Source organism: Elgaria multicarinata, chromosome 8 (assembly GCF_023053635.1).
Source record: "Elgaria multicarinata webbii isolate HBS135686 ecotype San Diego chromosome 8, rElgMul1.1.pri, whole genome shotgun sequence".
NCBI lineage: Eukaryota > Metazoa > Chordata > Lepidosauria > Squamata > Anguidae > Elgaria > Elgaria multicarinata.
Genome location: NC_086178.1, coordinates 45,602,106 through 45,612,744, shown reverse-complemented (window position 1 = coordinate 45,612,744; position 10,639 = coordinate 45,602,106). Strand labels below are relative to the sequence as shown.

Below are 10,639 nucleotides of genomic sequence, written 5' to 3'. Positions count from 1 at the left end.
GGCAAAATGAAAGACATTTTAGTGCATGGCTGGGCCAGGTTGTTCTCCAAGGCCACAGCTAGACCTAAGGTTTATCCTGGGATCATTCAGGTTTCGCCCCTGGCTGAGTACTGGATCCCCTGTGTGTCACCTAGATGAACAGGTTTGACCCCTGGACGATCCAGGGATAAACCTTTGATCTAGCTATGGCCCAAGTCAGGTTATTGGTCCATGAAGCAGTCACTCTGACTAGCTTTCATTGTCCAATCTCAAGTAGTGTTTGACTCTTCCAGCAGCGGCTGTAGGCATTTCTTCCAGCCTGCATGGTGCTAAGAGAATATCTTTCTCTTCATGTGTGTTGAATGGCTGCATGGTTGCCTGTTGGGGCTGAATATTGACCATGTTATCTGGGACCTCTAAGTGTGCTAAGCTGTAGCTCCTTCAGTACAGTGCCCTTCCATGGCATGGGGCAAGTCATAGGCCAGGTTCCATAGTGGTCTTCCTGGGGATGTGACCATGTGACTATAGTGTTGTTCTGTGCAGCAGAAGGCTTGCATTTTGGTCTTGCTACCACGTTTTTTTCAGAAGTTATTATTCCGATAAAAACATCAGACAAGCTGTGCTTTATGAGGCCCTGTTCACTTCTCTCTGAATGTGACACAGTTCACCAACTCATCTTTCCCACTGCATTATTCTTTTCCATTTAGCTACCAGGCAGTTCCCAGTTCTTTCTGTTGCGAGTTTGCCATTATGTTTTCCAAAATGCTGTTAACAGTCCCTCACCAAAGGCTCCTGAACAAATTTAGCAGTCATGGGATTGGTCAGTGGTAGAGTGCATGTGTTGCATGCAAAAGATCCCAGGTTCAATCCACAGCATCTCCATCAAGGGCTAGGAAAGAGTCCTACTGAAATCCTAGACAGCGTCTGCCAATCAGTGTTGACAGTACTAGGCTAGATGGACCAACGGTCTGACTCAGTATAAGGCAGCTACCTGTGTCTTCTTATGGATCTGTAACTGGTTAAAGAGCAGAAAGCAGGGAGTAGCAATATTCACTTTTTTGCAATGGAGGGATGTCAATACTGGGGTTTCCCAAGGATCTGTATTGGGCTTACTGCTTTTTTAACTTGTTCATAAATGATCTGGAGTTAGGAGGGAGCAATGAGGTGGCTAGGTGTGCTGATGACTCCAAATTATTAGAGCGGTCAACACAAAAAGAAACAGTGAAGACTTCCAAAAGGATCTCTCCAAACTGAGGAAATTGCCATTAAAATGACAAATGCGGTTCAGTGTAAGCAAAGCAAATGTAAAGTAATGCACATTGGGGCAAAAAAAATAATAATCTAATTCATATACTGATGGTACCTGAGCTGGCAGTAAATAAGACAGGAAAGGGATCTTGAGGTTAAGGTTACTGAGTTAAGATTTGTTTCTGCAACTATTGATGTGCCCTGGATTCTTCTGGTATTTGAAAGACCGTATTCTCCCTTATGAGCCTGCCCATGCTTTAAGATCTTATGTAGAAGCCCTTCTTTCAGTCCCACCATATTCACAGGCGCGCTTGGTGGGAACATGGGCGAGGGCCTTCTCGGTGGCTGCTCCGGTGCTTTGGAACTCTATTCCTGGGGAAGCTAGACTGGCTCCCTCCTTGATGGGCTTTTGGAAGCAAAAAAATATGTCAAGAAATACTTTTGTAAGCCGCCGTGAGAGCCTTTTTTGGCTGAATGGCGGCATAAAAATCCTTAAATAAATAAATAAGCAGGCTAAAACCTGTTTGTTCCAGCAGGCCTTTGGAGAGTAATTTGGTCCTCCATTTATGTTAATAACTTATAATTTTGTTGTGTATTTTAAACTTTTTTTTTTTACATTTCTTTTCCTAGGTTTTACAATGTATGTTTTAAATTTTGTAAGACCACCTTGAGGCCCAGTATTGGGCAAAAGGCGGGGTACTACTACTACCAATAATAAAGCACAGAACTGAAAGTAACTTAGTCCACAGGACTGCCATGTCTGGTTCTTTAATATGGTTTCCACATTCCTTTCCTTTCTTTCTTTTAAACAGACAAGTAATTTTAAAAGGGAAGTGGAGGAGGAACATAAATGGAAAATCAGATCTTTGTCACTAATGTTTACAAAACTTTTTCAAAGTTAAATGCAGATAGGCAGTACTTGTACATAAAATAAACAATACCTAACAGCAAAAATATGACCCAGGAACTACAAGGCAAAGACTATTTACATAACTGCTGAGCCTGCTATGATTTGAAGATCCAGGTCTTTCTCTCGGTTATATGAACAAACATTTTAGGTCTCAACGTGTGAACGTACTAGGCACCCACACACTAGTGTAGTTGCCTGTGGTTGTTTTTCAAAATAGGCAAGTTTTATCCTGGCCAGACAATCCTCCTAGAATGTGGATTGACCATTATCTAGGAAGTCTAATAACATGAGATGATATATTACTAGAATGACAGCTGGTGCTTAGATTTCCCACTCCAACTGCATCCTTGCACAATTCTTTTTTTTTTTTTTTTTTACCATTGGAGGCTGGTCGCTCCGGTTTCAGTGGGGCTGCGATTCTATTCCGGGTTTCAGTTAGAACCAGCCAGAACTCTTAAGGAATTATCCAAGGTGCTGAACCCTATCCCAAAATGGGTCCATCCCCTTTAGAATTCTGTCTGGTTCTAACTAAAACCCAGAATGGATTCACAGCCTCACCGAAATTGGAGCCACCAGCCTCCACTGCTCTTTCGTACAACCGACGCAACTGTAAATTTTAGAACTCCACAATCGCGTCGAAGCCAGCCAGCCAGCCAATAATAACAATAATAATAATAATCATAACGCGAAGCAGAAGCTAATGCCAAGCCCCATTATAATAATGCTCATTGTGCGAGGGTCGATGCCTACGGCCCGGCCCGGCTTTTATCATCCTGTTCGACGTCCTCGCGGAGGCGGCAGCGGCTGAGACCAGGCGAGCGGCTCCAAACGTTCGTGGACAGACAAAGCGCCCGCCTCTTATTGGCGGTTTCTGCCAACGTCCGGGCTTCCTCTCGGCGCACCGCGTCCAATCGGCTCATTGACATGCAAATCAGAGGCTATAAAAAAGGCTGGGGCGGCGGCCCGGGGAGGGGGGCGGGGAGCGTGCTGGAGTCTGACTCGGGCGGAGCGGCGCATAGCGAGCTAGCCAGCCTTTCTATCTCGGGGGTTGGTGGTGGTTTTCTGCACTGTTTCTCTGCCGCTTCCGCGCCTCCGTCTCCGCCGCCACCCACTCCCCGCCCACCCCTCCCGGTAGACTTCCCCGTCCCCTTCCTCCTCCTGCTTTTGCTGCGTCGCCCTCCCTCCTTGCGACCATGGCCCCGTCCTTTCGGCCCAGCAAGAACCGATCGAGCCGGGACGACGAAGACTTCTTCGAGGCCAGAGGAGACCGGAAGGTGAGCGATGCAAGGGCAGCAGACGGGGAGGGGAGGGAGGCTGAGAGGGAGGCCTGCAGCCGCGAAATGCGTGCATGGAAGCTGTGCATGCGTGCAAGGCATACACACGCGCATGCCGCGATCCCGAGTTAGTTACGCCCTTTTCTCCTTTCTCTGTCGCCCCCTCCCCCCCCCCGCTTGCTAGGCGAGAAAGCCGCTGGTGGAGAAGAAGCGGCGGGCGCGGATCAATGAGAGCCTGCAAGAGCTGCGTGTGATCTTGGCCGACACCGAGGTAACTTGGCCAGCGAAGGTTTTTCGGGGAACGCGGGGGCGGCGGGGCGTGAGGGCAGGTTCAGGATTGACGATCTCGCGCTCTGCTCTTGATGGTTGCTAGTTCCAGACGAAGATGGAGAACGCCGAAGTGCTGGAGCTGACGGTCAAGCGGGTGCAAGGCATTCTGCAGAGCAGGTCGCCAGGTGAGTGACCGCCGGACACCCCTGCCGTTCTATCCCGTCCCCTGCCTCGGCCCTGGCTGTTTCATCGGATAGTCGCAGAGTACTGGGTGCTTTTTTGGGAGGAGGGAGAAGGTAAACTAAAAGGGGGTTGTCAGGCAGGAAAATATTGGGCTGGGAACCAGAGAACATGCCATAGACAGTAACGGAGCCTGCTTGGATTATTTCCCTAGAAATCAGGCAGATTGTGCTGGCAGTTACTAGGAGACGAGTATTACTAAGTGCTATCTGTGTGCTTACAAGCAGTACTAGTTTATACACAGACTAATTTTACTAGGAAAGCATTTCAGCCCTGTATTGTTTCTCTGCCTTTTCAGGAGTAAACTATTTTCTGTGCTCTCTGCACTATTTTCTGAAGGCTGAGAATAAAATTAATGGCACTCACATTTTCTTCTCAGAATTTACTACTTTTTTTTTACCCCTCCCCTCCTCCTTGCCTCCACTGAAAGCAGTGGTAGTCACGTATTTCTTTGATACTCACAACGTTTCATGCAAAATCATTGCTGTGCTAAAAACATCTCAGGTATTCTTGGCTTGAACCCTTGCGATGAAAGTTAGCATCCCTCAGTGCTCTGGTTTCACTTGGTGTTCTCATTCTTAACCTTTCCTAATGGCATCATTTGCAGTTTGTTGTAAGTGAGGAGGACACCCGTGCTGACCTTTGTTTCATTTGGAGTAACAATGCCCAGGCTGGACTGTGTTTGTGACCAGGTGTATCACCTGCAACTTGTATGAATTATACTTGTGATAAAACTTCGTGAACCTAGCTCAGTTCAGATCACATCCTTGCTTTAAGTTCAGAGTGTAATCACTTAGAGTGGTTACACTCTAGAAAGCAAAGCTACTCTAGATTGGTAAAGCCTTATCTAAGAGATGGTTCTATCAAATGCAACACTGATCTTGTTGGGTAAAGACTGAACCTCTTAAGAAATAACAGTTGTTTTCCCAGCAAGTTTTGAGGTATTATTGGCTGCTTGCCCTGTAGAGATTTCTGGGCCTGATTTTAAAGTTTGCAGTTGAGAAGTATGACGTTGTGGGGCGGGGAGGATATAGCTCTAGTCCAGCAGTTAGCCAGCTTTAGAGGATGAGAGAGCAGTCAGGTTGGGATACTATTGATGGGAGAGAGCAGAAAGGGATGTTTTGTGACTCTTGCTCTGCTTGTTTCCTTGTGTGCTTATGTGGTCCCAGATGGTGACAAACTCCAGCGAGAGGCCAGTGAGCGCTTTGCAGCTGGGTACATCCAGTGTATGCACGAAGTTCATACGTTCGTCTCCAACTGCCCTGGGATTGATTCTACCATCGCGGCAGAGCTCTTGAATCACCTTCTGGAGTCGATGCCCCTGAACGAAGGCAGCTTCCAGGACTTGCTTGTGGACGTCTTATCTGACCCCTCCATCAGCCAGTGGCCCAGCAGTGATGGGCTCTCCCAAATGCCTGGGGTATCGCCTGGAGCTTTAAGCCTGCCCAGTCCCACTTCACCTCTTCCTTCACCTTCCTCCAGTGAAGAGATTGGCTCTGATCTGGAAGACACAGAGGCCGAGCAAACCCACATCTCTTTGGATGGACTGGACAGGTCTAGGACGCAAAATGTGCCTTCCTCCAGCCTTTCCAAATCTATGTGGAGACCGTGGTAACAAACTGCACAGGAACCAACGAAGATCTACCTAATAGGGAGAATACTTGAGCACTGTGTTCTTCTAGCCATTGGAGTATAGACGGTGAGGATTTCAGGCGGTGCATTTGTGTCGTGATATTAACTGTATTTCAGGACTGTATAGATGGCACTCTGACACTGTCAGATCCTGACAGGCTAAATAGCTGAATGGGTTAACATTTCATCTGTGAATGTGAGAGATGGGTTTTGTAAGTCTTGGTTTCTTTTTATTAGGGGTGTGGGGTAAAAAAAGATGAAAGTGTGTGCAGGCAGAGCTCTTTTGTTGACGCACAGCAGTGTTTGAGCAACTTAGCTGTTCGTTTCCTTCTTTTTTTGGCCCTTATAAGTGGCCCAGATATCACTACCTTTTTTTCAGTTAGGAAAAAGACCCTTGTGCATTTGAGAATTTGGTGGTTTAGTCCAACACAAGGTATGAAGTTAAATATTTATGCACAACTTCAAATGTTTTAGTGATAGCATTAAAAGAAAAATCCCTGAAAGGGATTGGTGAGGCTAGTTTAGTGAACTAGGATCTCTCCTTCAGTGAAGGAAGAGAAAACTAGAAGCCCAACCGGAATTAGGTGAGCATTTAAAATATTGGTGGCAGGGTGCCTTTTAGAAACGTGTCTTGTACACATCTTCTAGCACATTTGAAATTATTGTGGTGTGTATATTAGCTTGTCAAATGTTTATTTTAATCTTTTTTTAAAAAAATAATAATAAAAAAACTAAATTCACCAATGATTGCATATATTTTGGGGTGTGACACTTCTGCTGTAGAAATTCAGTTTCATGTTAGTGATTAACAAATATGTATCCTTGAGTGCAAACATTGGTAATTAAGCACTTAATTCTTGTACTGAACTTGTCTGTTCAAGTATGGGGAGTTGGAATGTTTCATTTGTTTCAGGATTCTTGGGCTAGTCTTGATTTTGGCACACTAAATTCCTGGCTTTGGTCATGCGACTTCCAGATTTTAGAAGTTGTTACTTAATTTGTCATTACTAAGGCTTTAAAAAAAACAAACCAACCACACATACCCTGCAGTTGTGCAGGCTGATCCTATGTATATTCGCTTGGAATCAGGTCTTTCTGGATCGAGTAGAGCTTGCTCCTAAGTAAATGCATAGAAGGCAGCCTTAAAAATAACAAATGTCTAAATGAGGGTTTAAACAAGTGTGAACATTTTCCCGGTTGCATAGAAAGCATTAAATAACATGCAATTGTTTAGGAAGCTTGAAAGCTCTTCAGTGATCTACTGCAGCCTCAGCGTTTCTCCATACAAAACAGGTCTTCATTTTTTGTGGGGGGTGGGAGGGAAAATGTGTGAGCTGTTTGTGCTGTTATCTTTCCACAGAGCTGTCATTGTAACATAAACCTATGCTGTAAACTTACTTAACACATGAAAGTGTCCCAACATAGCAAAAAGGGAGGAGTGAAAGTAAGATAGGGGGCTAGCTATGTAATCTTCCTTTTTGTTAACCATGTGGAATAATAAAAGTGGAAACAAAAGTTTATTGGTAGATGTGTGCTTTTTAACTACCCTTTAAGCCATCTGATGTGGAGGTTCTTAATTCAAAGCCTGTCACAAGAGTTGTTTCTCTCTGACTGTGCTGTAAATTCTCACCTACCTTTGAACTAGAAGGGAAGCAACCCCCCCCCCACTGTCCCTCCCTCTTTTTTCCTCCAGGAAGGGGTAAACTCCCTTGTAAAGACATTTCTGCTTTTAGAGTAGATGGGCAAGTGTTTTGATGTGTAAACGAAGCAATAGTATGGACAGTTCAAGTGGAAATGACACCCAATACATAAGGCCTTTGAGAGAGTATGGAATAAGGGAAATAGCCTGCAATCATACTAGCATGAGTAAGTCCCATTGAAGTAAAATAAGCTTTTCCTTAAGGAACTAAACATGGGTGGGATTTCAGTGTAGTTTTCATTCATTTATTTAAAGGCAGCACTTGTAGGCATGTTCCTCTTTAGAAGAATAGAGCAGGAGTTGGTGAGTCCTATTCACCCAACGGGTAATTTTTTTGTCCATAATGAATAACGGCACCCAAAAAAGTCACGAAAAGGTCAATTAGACGTGAATTATGTTTGTTTTACACTATGCATCCTTCAGTTGTGAAAAAATCAGTGTTTGCCAGTTCGACGTTTTAATATGACCCTGATAATACTTTGATAGGTGTGCTCCTGTTTCCTTCTATTAACAGAAGGTGTGTATCTAAATAAACATGATGCAGCATGAAACTGGTTATATAAATAACCAGAGTGTCTCATATTGCATAATCATAGAGATACAAAGATCTGGTGAGAGGCTTTCTTATCATTGTTTTAGCTTTGAGGGCTGAGGCCCAACCAGTATTGGGCGCCAACCTGCCCACCCCCCAGTGTTTCTCAAACTGTTTCTCAAATGGGACTTTGTGTATGTAAACAACTTCGTGTATTTGGGTGGCTGTAGGCCAGTAAATATTTAAGCCTGAGATGTTGCTACTGTGTGCTTTGTTGCCTCATTGGTACCATTGAAAGGGAAGGCCAGGACCAAGTTGCTATGAGAGTTCATTTACCTCAGCCTAGAGATGGCATGAGAAGAGGCTGTATATAATAGGATCCAGGTAGATGTATATAATGAGGTTTCTGGGGTGAGTCTGCGTGGTGTGTAAATGCAACAAAGGGATTAGTTCAGGTTTGGTCTGTAGGACTATTTGGTGCATAAATGGAGGACTTGAAAAATAGTACCTTTATTCATCTTTGTCCCAAACTTCTTCAGTTCAGCCTGCTACAGAGAATTTCAGTTCACCCTTATTATCTGCCTTCCTTTTGCATCAAACAGCCTCTTTGCCCACATCGTTGTGTGTGAAGGGACCACGCTGTGCAAAAAATCAACAGGTATGTGGCATCATTGGCTGCTCCGTCACATTTGGGTCTCTGGCCCTTTGGACTCTCCTCCAGGCCACTCTGACTAGTTGACAGTAAACTGTGCATTCTCATCCTATAGATGATCCAAGTCCTTCTTCATTGTTTCCTGCATTCCTCTGAATTGTGGCTGAAGGCGGCTACTGGACCCACCGAATGTAAAGGGCACTGCTGCTGTACAGCCACAGACCAACAATTTTTGGGAGTCCTGGACTGATCTGGTCCTGATTGTCAACCCTCAATATGATAATTTGTCATGTTAATACTCAATATGATGATTTGTCATGTTAACAATATTTCCTTGGGTAGCTTTGCCCATTTGTCTCTTGGGGAAAAAACCTCCTCCCCAAAGAACCATATTCTGATCACAGGTCTCAATAAGAAAGCAATGAAGTTCATCTGTAGAGTTCTTGTCTGCTTTACAAAAGTGCTGGAGCCTTTGGTAGACTGATAGTCGCCTGGTGCAGTTGATGCAGCTTCAAAGGTTTCCCCCTCCCTCACAGTATGTGGAGGATGGTGGCAGAATTATGGGATGTAATGTTTCAGAATACTCATTCATATAAAACTCTTCCATGTAGTAAACCAGAGGGATGTTTAGCATTCTTGATTTGCTGTATGCAACACATTTTTATTTTTTAACTTGGGGGGAGCATTAAAAAATAAACCCACCAGCTAAAGTGGTATACTCCAGAAGTCTATCATCTCATGTGTGCAATGTCGAATAGAGCTATAACATCAAATTCTAACGAATCCTTTATTTAGGAAGCACCTAATAGGTTTCCTATACAAACGCTTAATTATCCTGATTTATATAGCTCTGTAAACCATTTGCAGAGAATTTACTGGCTGCTGTTTCTATTTTCTCCAGTTATAGGAAATTAATATCACAGATGGTTATGGTACAACCTAGTTCTGGACCATTCTTGGGTTTGGGGCGGGATAGAGTTCTATGTTTTATAGCTATATGCCATGCCAGTTGGTGAAACATTTCCCTGCATAAAATGATGGGGAAAGTTTAACCTATTCAATTTATGTCTGTTCAGTGACTGAAGGCGAAGCAGGTCTTCCAGAGAGTGGTAGAAACCCTACAGTTGCAACTAAGCAATATGAGTTGTGACTGTGATACTGTTCTTTTACCCTGCTTGGATAAAAGTAATTTTGATTGTGGAAAGACTCTTCTATTCTCTGTGATGGGTTTAACTACAATGATGTTTGGCCAAAAGTGAGGGTGCTCTAAAATCGTGTGTGTGAGGATGAAGTAAGGGTGTGTGCTGGGGGCATTCCAGCCTTCCACAACTTGATGCCTTCCAGATGTTTTGGACTCCCAACTCCCATCAACCCCAGTCAGCATGGCCAATGTTGAGGAATGCTGTGGATTGTGGTCAAAAACATATTGAGGACACCAATGGGAAAGGGTGGTATATACTGTTGCATATGTAAAACAAATTTGTAGGGTGAAAGGCTAGCTAACTGGAGATAAGGTAAGCATGTTCAGAAAAGACTGGTTGGTTTCTATCCACAGGATTGTTGGGCCCAGGGAAAAATCAGTTGCATAAACACCATGATGAGATAATAACCAACAAATTTCAATGTAGCTGGGGAGTGTATCTGCTCTTTGTGTGCTTGTGCAAAGCTGGTCGTGGTTTTAGAGCAAATATTCTGTGTCTTACTTTCTTATAAAAAGGGTAGGATTCTAAATTTAGTCAGGTTTAGATAACTTGTTTAGCCATGCTGCTGACGAATGGTTGTTTTTCTTTCCAGTCATAAATAGGAGATAGCAGACTTTGTATTTTTAGTTTCATTTTAGTGAAATAGCCCCATAACTATTACAAGCAACAAGACACAAAAAATAAGAATAGTATCCTAGCTTGGAATCAATACCAAACAAAAGGAAAATTTGTCAGATGCAAAAATATGAGTGTCATTGAAAGTTTTTTCAGGATTTATTCTGCAATATGTAATTCACACTATATTTTTGTCTACTTCTGTAGACATGCAGGAGGTTTATAAACAGGAGGCCAAGCAAGCTGAAGTTTTTCTGACTTTCAAAAGAGCAGGTGATGAACCATCTTCAGTTTTTTCTGTATATTTTTTAAAATTCACTAATCTATGAATGTATAATTAAAGCATCAAAAAGCATTTGAACAACATTAGTTTTTCTTTTAAATCC

At 43.6% G+C, this 10,639-nt stretch overlaps 1 protein-coding gene across 1 annotated transcript; it reads left to right on the top strand.

Annotated features, from left to right (window-relative positions):
• Window positions 1–3,291: 3,291 nt before the first annotated feature.
• LOC134402641 (transcription cofactor HES-6-like) lies at window positions 3,292–7,068 on the top strand. Its single transcript, XM_063132247.1, has 4 exons — window positions 3,292–3,411; window positions 3,596–3,682; window positions 3,785–3,866; window positions 5,091–7,068. The coding sequence occupies exons 1-4, from the start codon at window positions 3,331–3,333 to the stop codon at window positions 5,534–5,536; spliced, it is 696 nt and encodes a 231-aa protein (XP_062988317.1). The 5' UTR covers window positions 3,292–3,330; the 3' UTR covers window positions 5,537–7,068.
• The last annotated feature ends 3,571 nt before the right edge of the window (window positions 7,069–10,639 follow it).